The following is a 26,921-nucleotide window of genomic DNA, read 5'->3' on the forward strand; positions in this document are numbered from 1 at the left end:
TCAAGTCCCCTGCTGTCACTTTTTCTATTTATCAATGGGACTGATTTAGGTTGGCCTCTTACCTAATTTTTTCATTTATAGATATTGGCATTGATAGTTTTGTAAGTAAAGTAAATAATAGAATTAATTCATTCCGAATTGACCAGGGCCAAATGTTGGAAAAAATAAGTTGAACAATTGACTTTGTCATAAATTTTGAGTGGGACACAATTGTTTATTTTGGAAGATCTAGATTGATTTGTGTTTTTCTCCATGAGAACATCAAAATCATATATTTACGAGTCAAAAATGATGTTCAGGTAATTGAGAAATTGGAGCTCAAAGTGTACCAATTGAAAGGAGTTTATATGTTAAAGGGAAATCAATTAAGGTTTTCCCACATAGAAAAATTAATGAATGCAAATACCATCTTATATAGAATTGCATTTTGGAAAGGTTTAATTATGTGTAATATAAATGCTCTCTCCACGTGCTTGCATGGGGTGCAAATCATGGACCAAAATAGGCATTTCGGACCTGGAACTTGTATACAAGTACGACCTGCTCACACGAATGTCCGATGGAAAGGACCAAAATTGGCCTCTTAGAGGGCCTACATTTTGCTAATTTTTTTCTCCAACTGACCTTTAACTTCTAAAACTGTTGAAAATTCAAGAGTTATGGTCATTCTAATACAAGTTATTGGCATACTTATGGACCAATATATTATCTGCATGCTGCATAGTTTTACAGCTCTCTATCTGGCAAGATAATTTTTTTCTTTTCAGTTTTTGGTGATATTGTTTGGATACTAAGTTAATTCGTCGGAGTAGTATCTGCAGTGCTCGGACTCTACTAACTTTTCATTGTATCTTGAGAAACAGCCACTCAAACTAAATCTCAAGCACGTAGGGTGAGAGGTCGAATCTGTTTTAATGAACTATGTTTACACAGGCCTCGATTGAAAGTTCATTTACTCTTTTCTTGCTTCTTGCAATTTTAAATTATTTGTTCTGCTCTTACTGTTATTGATAAATTTATATAATCTACAATATTGTTGGTAACACCAAACACATACAAGGCTATATGGTAAGGAACAAAATGGCAAAAAACCATGTCCATCATCAATTTTATGAAGTGTTGATAGGAAAATATTAATTAGCAAAACTAGAAAGCATATTCTAAAATTGATAAAAAAAAAAAAAAAAAAAAAGATTGTGGGGTAAAAAGAATAAGCAGAAGAATACTAAGCCCTTGTTTGAGCTCCATTCTTTTGATAAAAATGAATTTTTGAATAGTGTATTGATGAGAAATGTCTGGTTAAAAAATAAGAAAAAATTTTGAATTTTTGTATGGTATTATTTTATTGAAGAACGTGCGGTTAAAATGATATCAAAACACTATTTAAGAATGAATTTTTTTTCAAAGAATTGGAACCAAGTAGGGGCTAAAATTGATTTGATCTTCTATTTAGGTAAATAGAATCATAAAATATCTTTATGAGGTTGCACAAGTATCTCTTGCGTGGTTAATATTAGGCCCTGTTTGATTTCTATTTTTCTCAAAATGTATTTTTCTTTCTTTTCTTTTCAACCACACATTATTCATTAAAATAATATTACATATGAATCAAAAACTTTTCATCCGCACATTTTTCATCAATTTACTATTCTAAAATTTATTTTTTCATAAAAATGGGTGTCAAACACCCTCTTATTTTTCAATATACGTCAAACCATAGTTACAATCTATCAAAATAAACAGCTTTTGAAGTGGGGGTTGATGAGGAAATTATTTGAGGTAAAGGATCCCGCTAGAATTTAAGGGACATACTCGCTTATGCCAACCTCAATAATATGTAGTTGACTTTTTGGATCTCCCATTCTGTGATGTGTATGAAGGCAAGATTCTCTAAAATCTACAAAGAAAATACCCTATTCAAATTGAATTTGGTTTTATGCCTAATTGTCTCCTAACAAAAAATTTTAATGATAAAAAATAGTGAGAACTGCTTGTTCTAGTTTTATTGTAATGATTCATGTAAAAGTGGACATGAAACGATTTGTTCCAATTTCAAAAAGAACTAAATTGAACTGAACAAAAAAGTTATGATATCTTGTAAATGAGATCGTCGACTTCAGCTTTAACTGTGGTTCAGTTTGGATCCATTATCAATTAAGTTAATTTATTGACCTAAAAGTTTCAACAACTACCTTCATTCTCATAATATTTGAAACAACACAACAATTTAATAAGAGTAATGTTATTCGCAATTGCTTGGTACGACAGATGCCCTACGTGGCATAGTAAGACAGATAGTTATTTGATGTATGAGTCAATAAAAAACTACCACATTTATGTATCAAATAATCACATGTTATGTGTATGCTACGTAGGACGATTATCGCAGTGAGTGACTGCGAATAACATTATTTATCTAATAAATGATATGTTCATCTTTCTATAAATGGATAAACACAGTCCAAGTATAAAATTCAATCAACATGTTGTGAAATAAAATGCATTCACCAACGCACACAAATGACCAAAGAGTGAATAATAATAGTAAAACATAAACGAATTTCCCCTCTATCTCATTGGTTTCGTCGCTTCAAGCTATTAAATTTATGTGAAAAAAATGAAATACGGAAAATAAATTAAAAGTAATATATATAAATTATTTTTATGGTATTTCTAATACTTACCAACCATTTATTCATTCACTGATTGGTTCAATTATCAAAAAAAATAAATTAATAGGTTCAACTCTTTGATTATGGGTTCAGAAGCAAGAATGGAACCAAATTCCTCAGTTTTTAGTTCTAATACTAGGGGAGGAAACTTTGCCCAGAGTTCTATTACTATTAATGGGTGTCTCCCAAATTTTTTATGGATTACTTAATTTAAATTAAGAAGAATCAAAACAAATCGATCGATTCGAGTTTGGGACTTTTACCCACCCACCATAGATTTATAGGAACTTTCTATTTTCATCTGTGTCTTTTTAAAAGTTATGGACGAGGGGCCATGCATCATAATGAACAACATCAAAGAGAAATTTAGCAAAACTCAAAGAATGAGGAAATTGAATAGTCATGATTCACTAAAGTTGACTTTATTTGCCACATTGACAGAGAAATTCAAAGATTCGAAAACATGATGAACACGTTTATTTGGGTGGCATAATAGTTGAAGCCACGAGTCAGAACCAAGACTCTTCAAGTAGGTATGAACAAAGGGAAAAATACAATCATCAATGTTTTGGGACATTGACGAACCAATTTGTCTTGTTATTAGCTTGAACAAGTCAAGTTAGTATGGTCCATGTTTGTTGGAAAAAATGGGTTTAGTAGTTGACTTTGGCATAAAATTTGAATGGGATCCGTTAGTCCAATTTGGAAGATTAAAGTTGATCCGTGTTTTCTTCCGTGAGAACATCAAAACCATATATTTATTTGCCAAAATTGATGAATGGAAGAATGAGAAATTGGAGCTCAACGCTGACTATTGAAAGATAGTTTATGTAAAAAAACAGAATGTCCCACATAGGAAAATGAAGAAAGTATGAACCACTTAATATATGGTTACACTTTGGAAGGATGTAATCATATGTAGCATAGAAGCTCTCTCCACGTACGCGTGCGGGTACAAATTAAGGATTAAAATAGTACATCGAGCCTTGAACTTGTGAGCAGGTACGACCTGCGTACACGACTGTCGGACCGAACGGAGCAAAAATTGGCCCCTTTGAAGTGCCCACGTTTTGCTATTTTTTGGCTTTCTTTAACTGACTATTTAAAATTTTAAAACATTCGAAACTCCAATATTCATTGTCGAGTTAATGACGTAACTCCTGGCCACTTAAGTCCCCATTACAACCTATTTATTTGTCAATCACTTTCAATTGCATTCACCAGGAAAATACACGAAAATTTTCTATCTGCATAAATCATTTTTTGTCTATTGCACAGAATTGTTCTGTCTGTATATATATTTCTGTCAAACATTTGGGTAGTGATATTTTCGAATACTAAGTCAGTTTGCCGGAGTAGTTTCTGCAATTCTTAGATTCTACTGGTTTACCATTGTATCTTGGAAAACAGACGCTCGGATTAAATCTCAAGTACTTACGGTGAGGGACGAATATATTTTAAGAAAATTGTACTCACTCAGATCTCGGGTTGAAAGTTCATCTGTTATTTATTTACTTCCTATGATTTTATCTTCATTGTTCGTATATTAGTGCAATTTATTTGTATGTTTCATATAATTTGTAGTTTTATTATTTTGTCGTTCTATTTATGTTTTAAATAAAATCAGATTGAAAAAAAATAAAAATATGAATTTTTTTTTTTTGCTAACATTCAGTTTGGTAAATGCAATGTCGGTATTTGTTAGTTGCATGTACGGTATCTAATCTCACTGTTGATATAAAATGGATAAAACCAATGTGTAAATATGGTGAGCAGCAAATACGATAGGCTACAATACGGTAAGTTGTATGTAAATACGGTAAACTACATATACGGTATGCGTAAATTCGGTATCTAAATTACGTACACGGTATGTGTGAATCCGATTTCATCAACTACACTAATTTAATCCTACAAACTTAAAACATACCGTTAATACATATTGGTTGTAAACAAGTTTTTTATTTTGATTTATTGGAAACTTATATTTGTTTCAATTTTAGAAATGGCTGTCGAAGCAACCAACATGGATGTGACCCAAATTGTTCCCTCTGAAAATCAAGTTGTGGGCTCTACTATGACTCAAGAACTAAGCTCTGTTATGACTCAGACCGTGGCTAAGTTGCCAAGTCATTTTGTGAGTAAAACTGTGGCTTCAACAACTGGCCAAACCGTTACTATTCCAATTAATCATGGAGAAAAATTGGAGAAATTCAATGGCTTGAATTTCAATAGGTGGCAGTAGAAAATGCTATTTTATCTGACCACCTTGAGTCTTGCGAGATTCTTGACTGAGAGTGCTCCAAAATACAATGTATATAGTACTATGAAAACTGCTAAGAAGTTGTTGGAGTCTTTGAACCGAAAATATAAAATTGAGGATGCCAGAGCTAAAAAGTTCATTGTCGACAGATTCTTAGATTATAAGATAGTGGACTCCAAAATAGTTGTCAGTCAAGTATAAGAACTCCTACTGATTCCTCACGAGATTCATGTCGAATGGATGCTTTTGAGTGAAACCTTTCAAGTGGCTGCAATTATTGAAAAATTGCTTCCCGCGTAGAAAGATGTTAAGAATTATCTTAAACACAAATAAAAGGAAATGAATATCGAAGAACTAATTATTGGACTTCGAATTGAAGAAAACAACAAGAGTTTCGAAAAGTGGTTCAATCCTGTGCTACTTAAGCTAATGTTGTGCAGTATGGTCAAAGCAGTAAGACCCACAAAAACAAGTCTAGTCATCCGGTGGCAAAGGGACTAAGCTGGGATCGAAAGGTGGAATTTCTAAGAAGAAATTTCAAGGAAAATACTTCAATTATGCCAAAGTAAGTCTCAAGTCTTCGGAGTACAGATTACCAAAGAAGAAGAAAGAAGCAAATATAGTTGATGATGTGTTAGAAATAAACCTTGTAGTCATAATTTTTGAAGTGAACATTGTAGGTTCAAACTGAAAAAAGTGGTGGATTGACACCGGTGCTACGAGGCAAGTGTACTTTGATAAATAGTTTTTTGCTACACTCGAAGCAATTGAGAATGAGAGAAGTTGTTCATCGAAAATTCAGCAACTTCTGAAATCAATAGTCAAAGAAAGGTGGTTCTAAAAATGACCTGGGCAAAGGAACTAACTCTTAACAATGTGCTATATATGCCGAAAACTCGCATGAACCTAGTGTCCGGGTCACTTTTGAATAAGCATGATTTTCGCATTGTAATTGAGTCAAAGTTATTTTGTCGAAAAGTGGAATGTTTGTCGAAAAAAGGTTATGTTTCCGATGGTATGTTTAAACTGAATGTAATGGTTGTTAAGCCAAAAATGAATAAATCAAATTCTTCTACTTATTTGCTTGAGGCTTCCAACTAATGGTATGGCAGACTACGATATATTAACTATGATATTTTACGTAGCCTAGTTAACTTGAATTGCATAACCGAATTTCACATTGACTCCAAACATAAGTGTGAAACTTTTGTTGAGACAAAATTGACTAGATCATCTTTTAAATCAATTGAACGGAACACCAATTGATTTAATTCACAGTGACATATGTGATGTAAAATTTATACAAACAAGAGGTGGCAACAAGTATTTCATTACTTTTGTCAACGATAGCACAAAATATTATTATTTGTATTTGCTAAAAAGTAAGGATGAAGCCATAAAGAAATTTATTCTCTATAAGAATGAAGTTGAAACTCAACTTAATAAGAAAACTAAGGTGTTAAGAAGCAATTGAGGTGGTGAGTATGAAGCACTATTTGTTGAATTCTATGCTCAACAAGAAATTATACATGAAATCACCGCACCTTGTTCACCGCAACAAAAAGGTGTTGCTGAACTGAAAAATCATACTTTAAAAGAAATGATGAATGCAATGTTAGTAAGTTTTGGGTTACCTCAGAACATGTGAGGAGAAGCTGTGTTATCAGCAAGTTACATTTTAAATAAAGTGCCTGAAAGAAAATGGAAAATTCCCCTTATGAACTATAAAAATGAAGAAAGTCTTCCTATAAATACTTACAAGTGTGTAGGTGTCTTGCTAAGGTGGCCGTTCCAACACCAAAGAAGGTAAGGATATGGCCAAAAATAATAGATTGCAACTTCATTGACTATGCACATAATAGTAGTGCTTATCGATTTCTTGTGTATGATTCTACAATCCCAGACACACAAAGATATGATATTGGAATAAAAAAAATGCTTCGTTCTTTGAACATGTATTTTCATACAGCTCCAAAGAGGAAGGAAACTCCTCTGAACGAACATATAAGACTATGACTGAAAATAGTCCGGACGAAGAACTAGAAGATGAGATTGATGTTAGATGTAGGAAAGAAAAAGGACAAAAAAATCTTATGATCCTGATTTTCTAACTTATTTACTAGAAAGTGAACCTCAAAGTTATCAAAAAACTGTGAATTCCTCGGAAGGACCTCAATGGAAAGATACTATTAAAAGTGAAATAGATTCGATACTGCAAAATCATATATGAGAGTTAGTAGATCTTCCTCTAGGAAGCAAACCACTAAGTTACAATAGATTTTCAAAAAGAAAATGAAAGCAAATAGAACTATCGAAAAGTATAAGGCCAGATTACAAATAAAAGGTTACAAACAAAGAGAATGCCTTGATTATTTTGATACATATTCTCCATTGATGAGAATAACAACTATTAGGGTGATTCTTGCAGTTGCTGCTTTGCGAAATCTTGGAGTACATCAAATAAATGTTAAAACTGCCTTATTAATAGGAGATTTAGAAGAAGAAATCTATATGGAACAACTCGAGAGGTTTTCGTCACCAGGACAAAAAAAAGAAAGTCTGTAAACTGGTGAAGTCACTCTATGGCTTGAAACAAGCACCAAAATAATGACATGAAAAATTTGATAATGTCATGATAGAGAGTGAATTTAAAATCAATAAGTGTGATAAATGTGTTTACGTCAAAGACACTAAAGATGGTTATGTTATTTTATATCTTTACGTTAATGACATGTTTATTATTGGTAACGACAATAAGATGATTAAATCCAATAAAAATAAGTTAAATTCTTGACATGAAAGATATGGGTTTAGCTGATGTTATACTTGAGGTCAAAATCTCAAGAATATCAGATAGACTTGTTCTAAATCAGTCAAATTATATGGACAAAATTTTAGAAAAGTTCAATAACAATGATACTGGCTTGGTTAGAACGCCGATAGATACAAGTCAATATCTATCTAAAAATAAGGGTGAAAGTGTCTATCAAGTAGAATACTCGATAGTTATTGGAAGTATAATGTATTTGATGAATTGTATAAGACCAGACATAGCATACACAGTCAATAAACTGAGTAAATATATGAGTAATCCAGGAGTTGATCATTGGAAAGGAATAGTAAGAATACTAAGGTACTTAAGATATACTCGTGACTATGGACTACACTATACCATATATCAAACAATCATTGAAGGATACAGTGATGCTAATTTGATGTCTGATATAAAAGACTCAAAGTGCATCAGTGGATTTGTGTTCACATTGGGAAGTGCTGCCATAACCTGGAAATCCTCTAGGCAAAAAGTTATAGCCAGATCTACGATGAAATCTGAGTTTATAGCTCTAGATAAATGTGGTGAAGAGGCTGAATGGTTGTGCAACTTCTTAGAGGATATTCCAAGATGGTCGAAACCTGTCCTAGTAATTTACATATATTGTGACAGTCAATCAGCAATTGGATGGGCGCAAAGTAACATGTGCAATGATAAGTCTAGACATATACGTCGTAGACATAATACCATAAGACAACTACTTTCAGCTGGAGTTATCACTATTAACTATGTAAGATCAAAAGATAACATTGGGAATTCGCTAACCAAAGGTTAAATAGAGAGTTAGTTAGGAAATCATCGAAAGGAATTGGACTTAAGCCCTTGAATGGATGAGTCATTACAAAAGAAATCCAACCTAATTGATTGGAGATCCCAAGATTTAAGTTCAAAGAGACAACCTAATTGTAAAGACTTAATAAAATCACTGTAGGGTTGCTACCCCCTGTCCATTCCTACGATATAATAGTGATGCCCGTAAGGATGAAGGATAAGAAATATGCTTTTAAAGATTCTTATGCATCGTAAGTCGAGAGAAGTGGAGCCGCTTCTAAGATAATTGTGTAGGGCTCAAATCATAGAAACTCTCATAGAACCAAGCGTATATTCATGGCCAAAACGAACATAATAATGAGAACTGATTTGTGCTAGGAAGGATCCTGTGTGGAGTATATTATCTTTTATACAAACGGCAGAATAGTTCAAGGACAACGTGTCTACTAGTCAGCTAGTAAAATAAATATACTTTCACAAGGAAAGGTTCAAAGTATAATACCTACCTATCCTATGCAGGTTTCAACCGTTGAACTGTATCACCAAGTTTGGTGTTTTACGATCTTGTGTCTCTCCCAATTTTCATTCATGTGGGTGATAATTGGAAAAAATGGGTTTAGCGGCCGATTTTGGCATAAAATTTGAGTGGGACCCATTTGTCTAATTTGGAAGACCAAAGTTGATTCGTGTTTTCCTCCGTGAAAGTATCAAAATCATATATTTACTTGCCAAAATTAATGAATGGATGAATGAGAAATTGAAGCTCAAATTTGACTATTGGAAGATGATTTATGTGCGAAAATAGAATATTCCACATAGGAAAATGAAGAAAGTATGAACCACTTTATATATGGTTACATTTTGGAAGAATGTAATCATGTGTAGTATAGAGGCTCTCTCCACGTGCACATGCAGGAGAGTACAAATCAAGGACTGAAATAGTACATCGAGCCTTGAACTTGTGAGCGGGCACGACTTGCATACACGAATGTCGGACTGAACAGAGCAAAAATTGACCCATTTAGAGTGTCCACGTTTTGCTTTTTTTGGCTTTCTTCAACTGACTGTTTAAAATTTTAAAACAGCCGAAACTCCAATATTCATTGTCGAGTTAATGAAGTAACTCCTGGCCACTTATGTCTCCATTACAACCTATTTATCTGGCAATCATTTCCCATTGCATTCACAGGAAAATACACGAAAATTCTCTGTCTGTATAAACCATTTTTCGTCTACTGCACAGAATTGTTCTGTCCACATATATAGTTTCTGTCAAACGTCTGGGTTGTGATATTGTTCGAATACTAAGTCAATTCGCTAAAATAGTTTCTACAGTGCACAGATTCTACTGATTTACCGTTATATCCTAGAAAACAGACGTTTGGATTAAATCTCAAGCACTTAAGGTGAAGGGACGAATCTGTTTTAAGGAAACTGTGCTCGCACAAACCTTAAGTTGAAAGTTCATCCGTTATTTATTTATTTCTTACGATTTTATCTTCATTGTCGTATATTTCTGTAATTTATTCGTGTTTCATATAATTTGCAGTTTTATTATTTCGACGTTCTATTTATACTTTAAATAAAATCAAATTGAAAAAAAAAATCTGAATTTTTTTTTTGCTAACATTCAGTTTGGTAAAAGAAATTTCGGTTTTTGTTAGTTACATGTACAGTATCTAACCTCACTATTGATATGAAATGGGTAAAACCAATGTGTAAATACGGTGAAGTGCATATACGGTGAGCAACAAAAACGGTAGGGTGCAAATACGGTGAGTTACTTGCAAATACAGTAGGCCGCAAATACAATGAGCTGCTTGTAAATATGGTAAGTTGCATATACAGTATGCATAAATTCGGTATCAAAATTACATATATAGTATGTGTGAATCCAGTTTCATCCACTACACTAATTTAATTCTAGAATGTTTAACATTGTCTCTAATGAGTGTCTGTTTCGAGAATTCGTCCTTAAAGAAGCAACAATCAATAAAAATTAAGCAATTAAATTGTTGCTACTAGCAAGTTTTGAGACCAAAATTTTCTTAGGAAATGGAATAATGCTATTTAGCTCGATTGAGATTATAATCACGGTCTATGTGACGCTAATGTAGCATTAAATGATAAGTGAATTATTTAATTTCACCATTCATTTTGGCCTTGTTTGAGCCCCATTAATTTAAAGAAATATATTATGGAATAATGATTGATGGAGAATGTGTGATTAAAAAATAAGGAAAATTTTTTATTTCATGTAATATTATTTTAATGAATAATGTGTGGTTAAAAATGAACACTATAGAAAAATAATGGAAAAGAATGTAAAGTAAAAGATGACAAATATGGGCTTAGTTTATTACTTAACACCATATAGATTGAGGTGATACTATCAGTGTGGCTAAATTACATTTTTTAAATAAAAATGGCACATGAATATCACTCAAAAATTGAGGAATCTTTTAGTTTAAGGAAGAATCTGTCGATAAAAGGAAACACCAACAAATTTGGGCTGTATGAAAATCCATAGGCTGAACCCTCCGTTGGAAACTTTTCGGACAGAAAATGCATTTCATTAGAAATCATCGACGGCTAGCGTGTTGTCAAAATTACGGACTACCGCTGACTTCCCAATTTTGTTGTCGATAACATGGTGTATTCTATTTTTAAAAACTTATTCAATGGTATCAAGCCAAAATTAACACAAAAATTCACAAGAAAATTCAAATAGATAATCTTATTGCTCAAAATAAAATCTATAAAAAACACCATCTCGACAACTCCTTTCAATGTTAATACACTGGTCTTCAAATGCATATGTTTAGATGTTTATGTCTCGTTGCTCAAAATACTTAACATACCACAACTTTGTCTCTACCAAATAACATATTACAATCTTCGTCAACTTATAAAGTTAAACTACAACAAATCACATCACCGAACATGCTGAAAATGCCACTAGAAGGAAAAAAGCTTGGGAAAAGGGGGTGGATAATAATGTTTATCATTTTCTAACAAATTTTGTCCTAATTTCTTTTGCAACACAAAAAAAGTAGGTCCATTTTTCTAGATATCTATCACAGTGTCGGCCCTGACTATAGGTAGGATAGACAATCTCATAAGGACCCGCTTTGGTGAGGCCCCAAAATTATATAAGGTTAATTGTTTGGTTGACGAAAAACGAAAATTATATTTATAAAATTCTTTAAAATAAAATCATCACATGCAAACACAATAAACTAATAAAAATTGAAAATACGAAAATCTTTTAAAAAAACATATAAATGACATAAAACTTATCACGTACATTTATTTATCACATAAATATATCACAAATATTACTTTCCCTCTCTCTCTTTCTGACTAATTTGATACTTTATTTTCCAAACATTTCTTTTTTTTTCTTAACCAAACAAAAGACCTTTTTGTCTATTCAGATTCCACTCACCTATCATAATTTTTTGCAACCCAACAAGAAATAAAGAGTAATATTATTTGCAGTCGCTCACTGTCATAATCACCGTACATTGCATATATGTAGCGATCAGTGATTTGATCCATTAATATGGTAGTTTTTTTTTGTCTTATGCATCAAATCATTAACCGCCATATGTATGTCACGTAGGCCAAATGCGATAGTGAGCGATTACAAATAACATTATTCAGAAATAAATTATCTTCATTTGAATTAAAATTTTGAAGATTCAATTTGATAGATTGGTATGGTCTCATCGCCAGTGCTACAGCCTTACATGTTTCTTCTTTCTCCTTTATTTTCAAAACATATACCACAGAGTACATAGGCTGTTATTATTATTGTTTTGCTTTAGTCTCATGGTAATAACCTTTTTAGATTTTGTTGAAAGTACTTAGAATTTAATAATTTTTCGTCTGTATTCATACTTCTTATTTGTATGTTAACTTCTTATGAATTAATATAAAATTAGATTTTGTTACACTATCTCTCACATTCAACATTATCCAATTTTGTACATAAATAACTCAAATGTATATTCAATTTTGTTTAAAATTAATTGCAGTGAGAAAATGATAAAAAAAAAAAGGAATAAACCCATATGACATTGCATTGTAATTTTGTTTGTAGAAATTTTACTTATATTTTGTATTACATATTGAAATTTGACATTTCGTATTTTCCTATTCAAACTTTGGGACTTAACTGTCTATATTAGATTTTTCATAATTATACTAAAACTCTTTGAAAGAAGGTTCAAAATATATGTGCCCCATATTTGAAGTTAACATAAGGCTCCCAAAATATCAAGGCCAACTCTATATCTATGACACTTAAAATTTTGAAAAAAATCCATGTATTTTTACACCTACAAATATATTTTATAGAGTGGATAAGACATCAATATGTCTAAAGGAAAGAATTCTTTCTTCCTTTTCACTTGCACAGTTACACTCAAATGTACTAAAATAATTTAAACCCCTCATCTTATGTATAAATTCATTGTCAATTTTTTCATGGGATGTATTGGTTGCAATATATAGAAACAAGGGTGCTTAATTGTGTAAATAAAATAAATTTAGTATAAGAGCAATATACTATAACGACAACGAAACATTTTTTTCTCAAGTAAATTTACCCTATTGAAAATGCACGTTAAGTTAATCAATCGACAACCATAGATGGAATGTGAAGCTGTTTTCTCATATTTGTTATTAAGGAAACCTTGGAGCCAGGTCCCATGTGCATCGCAAAACAACATTTAACAAAGGATTAGAAGGGGAAAAAAATGGATTTGCTTTTTTCTTTATTTTCATTTTCATTGATTTTTTTTTTTTTAACATTCAAGCTGCCGTGTCTTCATCAATACGCAACATGCATGCACTGCTATCTCATGCATATTCGTCAACTTAAGCGTCTTGAATTTGAACAGCTAGGACGTGAAATAAATCCATGTGGGGCCCATAATAGACCATATGTACCACTAGTGCACTATGGACCTAAGCTCGCGTGGACCATGTTGGGCAGTGGCAAATCTAGCATCAACATTCAGCTAGGGCGGAGGTTGACTTTGACCATTGACCATCGACGATCGTAAAAGCCCAGTCCGGTCGGCGGCCGATCGTTTATTAAAATTAGATTAAATAATATTATAAATTATTCAATATATATGTAAATGCACTAAAATCTAGAAAATAGATACATATGAAAATATAGTTTAATACAACCCAAAATGCTAAAAAAAATATACAATACAACCTTACTCTGAAATTACAAGCTTAGACAATTGAATTCTACGAGGTCGCATATTTTGAAAACGTTGCAATATTGTCTCATTCTCAAGTTTCATAAAAAGATCTCTCTCCATGTAAACTACCAAATTGTCATTCAACAATTCATCTCCCATTTTGTTGTGCAGATCATTCTTGATTAAATTCATAGCAGATAACACCCTTTCAACACTTGCAGTTGCCACAGGTAATATCAAAACTAATGTGATCAGCCTATAAACCAATGGAAAATAACAAGAACTTCTAGTTTCAACCAACTTCTGAGCTACACAAGATATGCTTTTGAGGTTGAAGAAAGTTTCATCCATTCTCACGAGCATAAGAAACTTGTCAAGTTGAGGTCTAAGTAATAAAATCTCTTTACTATTGAAATCCATAGGATATAACTGAGCAAGTCGTACCAATTTACATACATAAAAAGCTGCAAATGAATCTCTTGGACTTAAACACAAAATGCAAGTAAAAAGCTCAATAGTTGTTTCTGGAAAACGATCATTCAACTCTTGCAAGATTGAATCTATCACATAACAAAACAAATCAACATAAAAATAATGATAATAAGTCACCTGCTGACTTGCACGCCTAGGTCGACCTTTCGATACTACAATATCATTCATATTGGGCATTGAAATATGTCTATCAACACAACTGAATTACCTTACTCAATAAAGTATCCCAACCATTGTCTCTCATGTTCTGCAATGCGTACTTACACAACTTCAATAATCTCATAGCATTCTGAATATCCTGTTCCTTTTTCTGTTAGGCTTGTGAAAGATCGTCTGTAATTGCAAGAATTTCAAACATAAAATGGAGACTGAACACAAATTGAAAATCTTGCATAGTGTCCATCTGTCTAATGGCCATTGATTTTTGTTGTAAACTTATGCCATCTTCTGATATATTCTCAAGAACATCTATGATTGCATTAAACATACTAATAAAGCGAGTAATTGTCTTTAGATGTGAGCCCCATCTAGTATCACCTGGACATGCCAAACTCATTTCTTGAAACTGACCAGTTCCACCAGAAAGTTCCTCAATATTAAGCCTCTCCAGAATTTCAATATGATAACTTGTTCGAAGAGCATCTACACATTTACATGATGCACCAACCAAATTCACAATAATAGCAAGCATGTTAAATAAATCACTAAGCATAACATTCCTATGTGCCACAGAAACAACAGCCAACTGAAGCTGGTGAGCAAAGCAATGAATATACATAGCATATGGGTTCTCTCTTAAAATTAAAGCTTTTAAGCCATTAAACTCACCTGACATATTGCTTGCTCCATCATAACCTTGACCTCTCAGACTAGATATGCTCAACCCATGTGTAGAAAACATTGCATCAATGACATCCTTGAGTGATTGGGCACAAGTATCAGCGATGTGGCAAATGCCCAACAAACGCTCCTTCACTTGTCCACTTTTGTCAACAAACCTCAAAACTACTGCTATTTGTTCTTTTATAGAATTATCACGAGACTCATCAACCAAAATTGAAAACAAGGAATCGCCCATCTCATTGATCATAGACCTTGTCGTCTCTACAACACAACAATTAACCAAATCCTTATGGATGCTGGTGAAGTCATTTGGTCATTTCTAGGAGCATTACTAAATAGTACTTCATTAATTTTCTTACAATGAGTTGCATATCAATTTAGTAGCTCAATCAGATTTTCTTTATTAAGAGACTCTTTCGATTCATCATGACCACGAGATGACAATCCTTGCATCAAAAGAAATCTAGTACAGTCTAGCACCGCAGTCAACCTTGTCCTATAATTTTTTTGTTGACTACTACTTTGGCTAGAAATAACATGGGAGATACTTTGCTTTTGATTCATCAAATTGGTACACTTTGCAAAAGCTTGATTATGAGCACTATCAATGAGCCGGACATGATCTTTCAATGTACTTTTGTGCTTCCAATCCTTAAAGCCAGTCTTAGTGAATATATGTCCACCCCCTTGACCCCCTCTATCTGGTTTGAATAAGTAGCAATGCAAACAATAAGCCGCATCATTTTCTATACTATACTCCAACCAATAAAATTCAGATAACCATTCTCTTCGAAAACACCTATTATCATTTCCTATCTGTCTTTTTGGAAAGTCATGTCCATGTGGTTGACAAGGACCATTTTGCAAATATGCCATCCTAACATCATCTCTGATATTAGGATCATATGACTCGATAGGGGGACGTTTTCTTGGATCAGATATAAGATTATCTACATTGAATTGAGCCCGAGACTTCTTTGTGATATTTAACAACTCGAGTGCTCGGCTAGAAGCAATGGCGGGACTAGAAGCACAACTAGAACTAGGAGAACTAGGTATAGACTTTTGTTTCGGTTGAAAAAATCGTTCCATAATCTGCAAAATGCCCCAATTTAATTTTCAATTACAATTGATTAAAAAATCAACAATTCAACAAAAAAATCCCCTCCACTGATGATCAACAATTCAACAATTTTCATTTTCATTTGCTCCATAGACAATACAATAGGATCCAATACAATAGCATTAAAGAAGAAAATAAATTAAAATCTGGTCCAAATTGACCAATGGATGCCGATGCATGCAGTAGTGCAGAGTGCAGTACAATAGCATTCTCAACTCATTCACAGATTCACTTCGAAATTCACATAATCAGTATTGCAAAATATATTAAAATGTATTGCAAATTCAACTCATTCACAGATTCACTTTGAAGTTCACATAATCACTTTAATAAATTTCCACAAGCATTGCAAAATATATAAAAATGTGAAAAATTTTAGTGCTGGAGCCTAGAGTTGCAGACTTGCAGCCAAAATGAAATCCAAGATTTTTGGAAAATTAGATCAATATGACAATATCACGAATTAGAATCACTGAACATCAATTCATCAAATAACTAAAAGTCTAAAAGAATCTTGCATTTTTTGAAGAAGAGTGCGACCTGTGCCGCTATGCAAGCTGCCTGCTTCACTGGACGGTCTGGACTCAGTGGCGCTCTGTCGAGTGGCGCTGCAACGTCTGTCGGTTGCTGTGGCCTGCGGTAGTGGTGGACTGGATGACGGCTAAGACGGGGAGAGCCCTAGATTGGTAAATGGTAATGGTGGGTGGTGGCAATTTGGGGAAAAATCTGGGAATCTTCAATTTGGTCACTGCGTCTGCGCCTCTGGCTCTGCTTCAGGTTGTAAATTGTAATTGTAAAAATCTGGGTATATTGGAGTGGAGCAGGCTACAGGTCATTTGGGCATCTTTAATTGGGCCGAATTTAAAAAAAAATGAAGCCCAACAGCCAACAGCCCAACAGGCAATACCCAAGCCACTGAACGTCTGGAATTCTGAAGGGAAAAAAAAACTAATTTTCCGACGGTCGGCATGGCGGTTCCGGTGAAGCCAGCTAGGGCGGCCATAAGCTACATCCGCCCCTGGGTGGACCGGTTGACGGCTAAGACGGGGAGAGCCCTAGATTAGTAAATGGTAATGGTGGGTGTTGGCAATTCAGGGAAAAATTTGGGAATCTTCAATCTGGTCACTGCGTCTGCGCCTCTGGCTCTGCTTCGGATTGTAAATTGTAATTGTAATTGTAAAAATCTGGGTATATTGGAGTGGAGCAAGCTGCAGGTCATTTGGGCATCTTTAATTAGGCCGGATTTAAAAAAAAAAAATGAAGCCCAACAGCCAACAGCCCAACAGGCAACACCCAAGCCACTGAACGTATGAAATTTTGAAGGAAAAAAATGATTTTCCGACGGTCGACGTGGCGGTTCCCGTGAAGCTAGCTAGGGCGGCTGCCCTAACTGGCCATAAGCTACATCCGCCCCTGATGTTGGGGCTAAAGGACCGAACCCAACGACCATGGTTGGGACACTTCTTGTTATATTAAGCTTGTGTTTTGTGGGAATTAAAATCAGATATTTAGTAGATTTTAATAAAAGTCAATGAAATATATAATTGAAAATTATGAATCTCATAAAATATATAATTAAAATTAATTATTGATTTTGACTCAGATCAAAATCTAAATTCTAAATTTAAATTCCTATCATTTACTTGAACTATTGTTAATACTACTGAAAAGCAGGGACGGACCCACATGGGGGGTCATGTGGGTTCAAATGACCCCACAAAATTTTGACCTTTTTTTTATCATTTTATAATCTACGTTGATGCACTCAGTACGAGATGTCAAATGAAATCAAAATATTGCATTTTTAATACTATTTCGAAATGCTCATGACCTAATTTTTCACTTATTAATGTCGTGCAAAGTGGTCAACTGTAGAAAAAGTCACAACGTGTCAAAGTAAGCCGTTTGAAATTAGTATTTTTAGAATTTCGATAATATCCTAACTTTAAAAATTCGTCTGCAATCATGTGCTATCCAAATCTACAAATCATTTATGTCATGTAATATCTCATTTCAAAAACTATAACGTTGTCATATCGAATGGTCAAAACAGATATCGAAAATAGTTAAATATGCATCAAACGTATGTCTCTAAAAAAGACGTCTAACTCGTCTTTTCTTTTAAAAAAATTAATTATTTCATTAGCGTTTATTGTTTTTGCACGATAAATTTTTCAATATAATTTATATCCTTTCATTCGAAAGTCTTAAATGAAATAGACACAAAAATTTTTAGGGTCGTTACGGATTAAATGTAACTCGAATTACTTTAAAATTACATTTGCTTTACATTTGAATTTCATTTACTTCCTAAATTAAACTTGAATTTTATTTCAATTCATTTACCTTCTATATTCAATTTAATTTACTCACTGTTAGCTTAATACAAAACTATACAAGTAGTAAAATTTATTTAATAATATTGATAATGATGTAAGTATATGACATTTTCAAACTATCAAAATACATATTAACTTATTTTTATTAATCTTATGTTATTTTTAAAAAAATTATATTTAAAATTTTGATCCCACAACACTAAAGTCTGGGTCTGCCGCGGAGTGAAAAGTAAGATAGTTGTCTGTTGCAAGTTCAAACTTCCCATCCTAATTTCGGCGGGATTGCTTGCTCCTGATTCTATTGGCTGATATTCTTTTTTCTTTTTCTGTTTGTTAAGCCTCTCATCTCCTTGCATTCAATCTCCTCTATAAATTCCTCACTAACCGCATCAACTCCTCATTAAATCCAATTTAACTCCAAATTCTCAAATTACAATGCCAATGGCAAATCCGATTACTATAATTCTTATAGTATCACTTATGTTCTCCTTGTTCAATCGATCCTTAGCCATTAATCGAGTTACATACAATGTTTTAGATTTAGGAGCAAAGGGTGATGGCAAAACTGATTCGACTACGGCTTTCTTGAAAGCATGGTCCGCAGCTTGTGGCTCGCCTGGTCCAGCCACAGTCTATGCGCCTCCGGGAAGGTACTTGGTTAAGAATGCACACTTCAAAGGACTATGCGAGAACAAAGCTATAATTATTAAAATCGACGGTACACTCGTGGCACCTTCGGACTATGATGTGATCGGAAATGCAGGTAACTGGCTTTTATTTGAAGGTGCAGATGGGGTTTCAATTGAAGGTGGCATTCTTGATGGACAAGGCACTGGCTTGTGGGCTTGCAAGAGTACCGGCAAGAGTTGCCATAGTGGCGCAACAGTATATCCTCTCTCTGGCTTTAGTCGATTGTATTCCTTTCTTCAGTTTGTTTTTCAAATAACAAAAACAAAAAAGTTGGGAAACTTGATAGTCATATCTCATGCTAGACGGTTTTATCGTAAATGGGATAACTGCCTCGTTAGTGAACAAGTGGTGGGTCACAGTTAGTTCAATATTAATTTCTTCAACTTAATGCTTTTTGATAGGTAGGTTACAACCCAAAATGAGTTTTACTCTTAGTCCATGTTTGACAATCATTTTTTTCAAAACTTTTTATTCTATATACTTATTTTTAATCATACATCCACACAATAATAAAAAATTTTGTATGTAAACTCAAAACTTTTCTAACCTTTTTAACAACACTTTCTCTAAAAATTCATTATTCAAAACTTTATTTTTCGTGTCTTTTTCGTTTATTTATATTCAAAGCTACTAATGTTATATTTGCTTTCTACCTTGTCCTATTGACATAATTTCTCATTCTATTTTAATTTTTTTTTTCTACTACTAATTAATCATAGGTTTAATTCTCTTTGTTTAATCTGTATACATTCAGACATTGGGGGTTTCAAACTCAAAAGATGTCGCAGTCAATGGATTAACGTTGCTAAATAGTCAAATGTTCCATATAGTAATCAACGGATGTGACAACGTAGAGCTTCAAGGAGTAAAAGTTTTGGCTCCAGGCAATAGCCCTAACACAGATGGCATTCACGTCCAATTGTCGACCGGAGTCACAATCTTGAACTCTAAGATCAGTACCGGAGATGACTGCATCTCAATTGGTCCAGGAACCTCAAACTTGTGGATTGAAAACGTTACTTGTGGTCCTGGCCATGGCATCAGGTTGGTATATAATTAAATTAACATCAATTTTAATTACTTTATAATAGTTCAAATCAATCCCGACGAAAACGAACCGCATTTCTGTATATTTCAGCATTGGAAGTCTGGGCAAGGATTTTAAAGAAGTTGGTGTTGAGAAAGTGACAGTTAAAGCGGTTACATTTAAGAATACCCAAAATGGTCTAAGAATAAAAACATGGGCCAGACAAAGCACTGGATTTGTACGAGATGTTCTCTTCCAGCATGCCATTATGACAAATGTGCAAAATCCCATTGTGATAGACCAAAATTATTGTCCAAACAACAAAAACTGTCCAGGCCAGGTATGATTCATAATTTCTAATTACATCAATATTAATTATTAAGTATATATAATAATTTATTTTTGAATTGCGACAGATTTCGGGCGTGAAAATAAGTGATGTTACGTACAAGGACATCCATGGGACATCGGCAACTGAAGTTGCTGTGAAGTTCGATTGTAGCAAGGCAAATCCATGTCGGGGAATTAGATTGGAAGACGTAAACTTAACTTACAAAAATCAAGCAGCCAAAGCGTCATGCGCAAATGCTGCCGGGACGACTTCTGGTGTAATCCAGCCAACAAGCTGTTTGTAGAAGAAATTTACAACTGCAATTATCTTGTTTTAGGCTTAATTAATTACATTTACTTTTGTTTATTGCTTTAATTGATTAAAGTAGGGATGACAAAAAAAAAAAAAAAAACTGTCAAACTCGATACCTGTGGGCCTTGCCTCGATTACCCGCTTAATCAGATATTCGGGTCGGGGACGGGGCTAGGGAGGCTGGTACTGGTAACAAGGGCCCTACCCCATTTAACATTTTTTCTTTTCCTTTCTTTTTTTCTAAGATTTCAATACTTTAAATAGAAAATTCCACAAAATTTCATTAGTTCTAATAGAAGATGACAACTTAGATTATTAAAAACATATGACAAACAATAAAAGTCTTAGTTTACCAAATATATTTGAATAATTCAACTTTTACAAATAAATAAATTAATTAAAAATTTTAATAAATTTAAAAAATGGAGGCAATAAAATGAATTATTAAAAAAAATTAACGGTACTAAATGGGGCAAGGGCCCCGCCCATCCTTAAACGAGTAACAGGGGCTGTACGGGTGCTAATAAATACCTTGCAAGACAGAGGAGGTTGCATCGACCCCAATTCGCCCCGTTACCATTCTTAAATTAACTCAAAATAGTTTTTGCAAGAAATGACATATGCACTTTGAGAGGTAATGTACTATACATTCCAAGAGTCAAAGCTAAATGATAGGTGCCATGCAAATTGAAAGGCTCAGCCCATAAATATTTACTAGAAACTTGTGCTATTTTACGTTTAAAATCAGGCCATCGGATTATTAGGGATGTTGAAGAGGAGCAGGGATTACAAGAGACAACCTTTGTATTGAGATCTGACTTCACTTATTGGCTCCTCTTTCAATAAATTTCTTAGTCAAGTTGCATGGCAAATTTACGAAACTGTAAGAAAAATATTCAGCCTCACAAAAAAAAGAAAAAACGGTGTTAAACTTTTTTGAGTAGTAAGTGATAACGGCATTTTTTATGCTCAGGACATGCCACTCAAAATGTTGCCCAAAATATACTTTTACATTCTTATTTGAGTGTCCAAAGCTAAAACTCGACCGTTGAAAGGTGCGAGGTACACAACAATTTTGTTAACATTTTTTATTTGGACAATTTTAAATAACTTAATTTTTTGTCCTTGTTTCAAATATATACTGGGCCTTCTTTTATATAAACTTAAGATTACGGGGTTAAAACTTCAGAAGTCTTGTATTGGTTCATCCCGTGAGAGTAGTGGAGATTGAATATTTCAAATTCAAAAATAAAAAAGGTATTACCAATACAAAGAGCAACAGTTGGAGGAATTTTAAGGTTCATCAATTGAGTCTGAAATGCATATCCCAAGGGAAAGGTATCATGAACGGTATTTTGCAGATGTTGAAACTCATCAGCACAATCACGTTTAAATACACAACATAATATGCTTCTGCTTGTCATCCTTTAACAAAAATAAAAAATAAAATTGTTTGCTACAATAACATTTTCCACCACACATTCATACAATAAAATATTCTACAAACAAAACAATATTTTTTTTTTTAAATTTCACCTACACATTCTTCAAAAATTACTATTCAAAACTCTATATTCTCCCAAAGTCGGAGACAAACAAGCTATAAAATGATTTTAACAAAAAGAATTTTAGTTATTCAAGTGTAAATCGTACTTCTCAAATCAGTCCTTCAATCAATTGAATATGAGGTAGTAAATAAATCCATTTCGTACCTCAAATATTTCAAGGCTTCCAACATAAATAGCAGCACAACAAAATATAGAACATGATTATACCACCTATTGTTGATCCCAAAGGCGATGCAAGATTGAGATTTAATAGCAATAATGAAATATTCAAGATTATACCACGAAAATAAGATTAAAGTAAAGTAGAAAAAGAGAAATTAAGTTGAGGAATGATGAAATTTATTAAATTAACAATATGAAGAGAATAATACAGGATAACAATACTGCTTCATCTAAAATTGACAAAAGAGTCTCTAATTTATAGGTCACATCCATAAACCTAATGGGATCCTAAAAGGTAAGAAAATATACTAGAATTAGGTCAAATCACGTAAAAGGAATGTAATTTGATTTCTTTCCAAATTCAAGTCAAACGTGATCTTCCAAAATTTCAACCCAATTTTGAGGTATTAAACCTAACAATTTCCACCCTAACTCAAAATTTCGGTGCAACAAACGAAACTCCAAAATTTCAAATCCGTTTGTTTCGAAATGAACTAACCAATCTCCTCAACACAATAACCAAAATATCCATCACCAAACCATCGTCCTCTGCATGGCGTCCACAAACGACACGGGAACCCAATCCCTGGGTTCCCAAAATTCAACCGAGGAATTACTATTGATCAAATAGGGTTGAAGCATACCCTATAGCAGAAACCATACCACATGCTGGATCAAAAGGTCCCTTGCTAGAACTATCGCTTTCAACATCCCCAAAAGCACCCCAGACATTGATGACATCCTGATGCCTACGCTTGATGAGTTCTACCCCAACAACTGAACACAATGCACCCACTAAAATTAGTGGAAAACGGAATCACCAACACTCTCCCTAGCAGTGTTCTGAATCGACTCAGAGCCCAACATAGGAGGTACTGTACCAAACTGAATTTTCACCATGGTATTAAACTTATCCAAATGTTTCCTGTTAACTAGTTCTGCACTTCCCTGCAAAATGTACAACTGGGATCTTTTCCGTCCCTTCAGTACAACTCGGACTCCCTTTCGGACCTTCAAGACTCCACCTCCTCCAAAGAATTTATACCCTTTTGCATCCAGGGTACTTAGGGAAATGAGATTCCTTTTCAGGTCAGGAAAATGTCGAACCTGATCAATTGTTCTAAATGTTCCATCCCATAGCCTCAATCTAACTTGACCGATCCTAACAATACGGTAAGATTGTTTGTTTCCCATTACAACTCTACCTTACTGAACAGCCTCATATGTCTAAAATAAATTTCTATCGGAACACATATGGTGCGAACATGCTGAATCAAGAATCCACTCCTCGTCAGGCCTAGACTCTACATCAGATACCACGGTCAACATCATATCTTTGCTACCTGAACAATTCTCAACTACTTTGGTTTCATCTTAATTCAAAGATTGCACCCCACGATTTGCAGCTAAATCACGTTTAGCCTACAACATGACGCAATCCTTCTGAATATGTCCCTTCCTTTTGCAGTAGTAACAATTCACATTACTAAATCTAACTCTCGATCTACCTCTTCGTCGACCACCTTGAGATACAAGAGCTTCCCCATCCCTTAATGTAGCTCCAACCAAATGCTTTATTTTCTCATTTCAGTGCAAAGCATCATAGACATCTTCTATAGTCAAAATACCTCGACTATACAAGATAGTATCCCGAAACGACGCATAAGATCCAGACAGCGAACACAACAGGATCAAGGTAAGATCCTCTTCATCGTACTTAACCTCTAACATCTCCAGATCTGCAACTATTTCTTTGAACAAGGCAACATGTTCTTCCAACGACTCTCCTTCCACCATGTGATGTGAATACAACTTTCTGCTTGGGAACCAATTTACTTGTAAGACTCTTAGTCATACACAACTGCTCCAACTTCAACCACAAAGCAACAGCCGTTTTCTCCTTCAAGACATCCTGCAGAATATTGTTGGATAAGTGAAGATGAATCTGTGCTAGAGCCTTGCAATCCCTTTGTTGTTTCTCCTCCACAGACAAATTTGTTGGTATCCTTTCAAAACCCAGCAAAGCATCGTGAAGATCCATCTACGTCAACACAGCCCTCATCTTTACTTGCCACATCGAAAATCTTGTATTGCAATCCACCAGAGGAATTTCATACTTCAACAAATTCATACTTGAAAAATTTCAACCAAATCACGAAGAACCTGCAACACGTACTCTGTTACCATGGTCGATTGATTTTCCACAAGTGGATGGGATCATAAACAAATAATATAATAGTGTATAGAGTGTCAAACCCACGAGAACTATATGTTTGATCCGGTTAAAATTAACAATACCCTTAATCAAATAGCAAAATCAAGTCGTGACTACACAATATTAAATCTAGCAACTAAATTGAAAGCTAAGTAAAAATTTATCAAATTCGCGAAAAGTATTTTTAAGATGTGGAATCCCCTTTGCTACTCAATTTTTAGTTCAAAATTTAAATTGACAATTTGAATCATTCTTGTTGGTCAATGTTCCTATTTTAATTAAAAATCTCTCTCGATAGTTATTAAATATATTCCTCTCATGTGACCTTCCTATCTCTCGATGGAAGATGCGAACATGGTAAATACATTAACGAGCTAGAACATCTTTAACAATTATGTGAAGCATAAATGTATATTTCTATCTTTTATCGAACCTCACAATATTTATTAATATGTACTAACAATCTTATTACCTCTCTCGATGATAATAAAATTCACAAACAATTCAATTAATGGCCAAGTAATTGAAAAGCAAGTTAAACCATAATAAACATCCATGAATTCAAACAAATTTAATGTCAATTTAATTATTCAACCCAAAAATTTATAACGAGAGTTCATCACATCCTAACAATATAAAAAATTAGCCAAGCATATTGTCAAAATTAAACATGCAAAAGTTAAAAGACATCACAAAAAATTGACGGAACGTGACTAATTCTTGCTCAATTGTTGATAAATTATCGAACGAAGATTGGGAATTAATTCCAATTTCCAAAACTGCAGCCCACTCTTGTGTATGTCCTCTCTTCTACCGTTCTACGGATATGCGTGACCGTCACCAGCTTATATTTATCTCCAGAGGCTGCCCAATTTCCCGTTTAATGCCAAAAATCTGTCTTTTTTCTTTTAATTTCAGCAACTTCCTAGTTTGTTTCTTCCAATGATCCCAAACAGCTCGACTTTTTTTTTTTGTGTGCGTAGTCTAATAATCTTGGTTGCTCCTATCTGCGTGTATGTGTATATATATCAACTTCAGGAGGCTATTATCCATGTATAAAATCAATTCCAGCCGCCTATATACGTGTACAAAAATCAGTCCCCAAAGTGGCCGCTAATGCTTGATTTTATAATCCTCACAGTAACTTTAATGCTTTAACTTGTGCAAATTCCAGCCCTTTCATTTTTTATTTTTATTTTTATTTATTTATTTATTTTTTATATCAAATTCAGCCGCCCAATTGTTTTGGTAATCCAATGTTTTCCCTTAGTCGGCACTCTCTACGTGTATAATCTCCCTCAACTCCTTTTCTTTTAGCCTCCCTACTTTCCAGAAAACTGTCGTCTTCTATATATATATATATATATATATTCATGCTGGAAACCCTTTTGAATTTGGATCAAAACAAAGTCCACAAATTAGGCCCATTGAATCCTTTATTTTCTTCAAGTCCTCACTTGTTTTAAAATCATACAATTAAATCCTTGAGCCAATTTAGTCCTCGTGCTTTGGATTTGTCATTTCTTTGCCAATTTTTGCTTCCTTCCTTCGATTCCCTTTTTATCCATAGAATTTACCTATTAAACATATAAAATAAAACAATTTAGGGTATAATTTGTGAAAAGAACTATCAAATATTATTATTTTAGAATCCGAATAAATGTATAAAATATACTTATCATACCATTCCATATAAAACTGACAAATGAGTCTCTAATTTATAGGTCACGTCTATAAACCTAATGGGGTCTTAAAAGGTAAGAAAATATATTAGAATTAGGTTAAACAGCATAAAAGGAAAAAATCTTAAATGTAATTTGATTTCTTTTCAAATTCAAGTCAAACGTGATCTTTCAAGATTTCAACCCAATTTTGAAGCATTAAACCTAACCCATATGCACCTTTTTCCATATGTATGTTCATTAAATTAATGAAATCAATAATTAATAGAGAAAACATTTCTATTAAATGGACTATCAATCAATTCAATGCGTTTTATCCTCCTCTGGCAATGTGTTGTCATGTCATTTTTTTCATCCCTCACGTAAAAATATTTAT

The 26,921-nt window shown here is 33.6% G+C and overlaps 3 protein-coding genes across 3 annotated transcripts; 1 reads left to right on the plus strand and 2 right to left on the minus strand.

The window, feature by feature from the left end:
• Positions 1-13,773: 13,773 nt before the first annotated feature.
• LOC111390761 (zinc finger MYM-type protein 1-like) lies at positions 13,774-15,331 on the minus strand. The gene is made up of 4 exons (XM_023015872.1): positions 14,628-15,331; positions 14,518-14,586; positions 14,379-14,440; positions 13,774-14,321 (listed from the first exon to the last, which is right to left on the minus strand). The coding sequence occupies exons 1-4, from the start codon at positions 15,329-15,331 to the stop codon at positions 13,774-13,776; spliced, it is 1,383 nt and encodes a 460-aa protein (XP_022871640.1).
• A 137-nt stretch (positions 15,332-15,468) lies between these two features.
• Positions 15,469-16,188, minus strand: LOC111390762. Its single transcript, XM_023015873.1, has one exon. The coding sequence runs from the start codon at positions 16,186-16,188 to the stop codon at positions 15,469-15,471; it is 720 nt and encodes a 239-aa protein (XP_022871641.1).
• Positions 16,189-18,993: 2,805 nt separating this feature from the next.
• LOC111390756 (polygalacturonase-like) lies at positions 18,994-20,910 on the plus strand. Its single transcript, XM_023015861.1, has 4 exons — positions 18,994-19,443; positions 20,003-20,292; positions 20,387-20,615; positions 20,692-20,910. The coding sequence occupies exons 1-4, from the start codon at positions 18,994-18,996 to the stop codon at positions 20,908-20,910; spliced, it is 1,188 nt and encodes a 395-aa protein (XP_022871629.1).
• Positions 20,911-26,921: the final 6,011 nt, after the last annotated feature.

Source organism: Olea europaea, unplaced genomic scaffold (assembly GCF_002742605.1).
Source record: "Olea europaea var. sylvestris unplaced genomic scaffold, O_europaea_v1 scaffold713, whole genome shotgun sequence".
Classification (NCBI taxonomy): Eukaryota; Viridiplantae; Streptophyta; class Magnoliopsida; order Lamiales; family Oleaceae; genus Olea; species Olea europaea.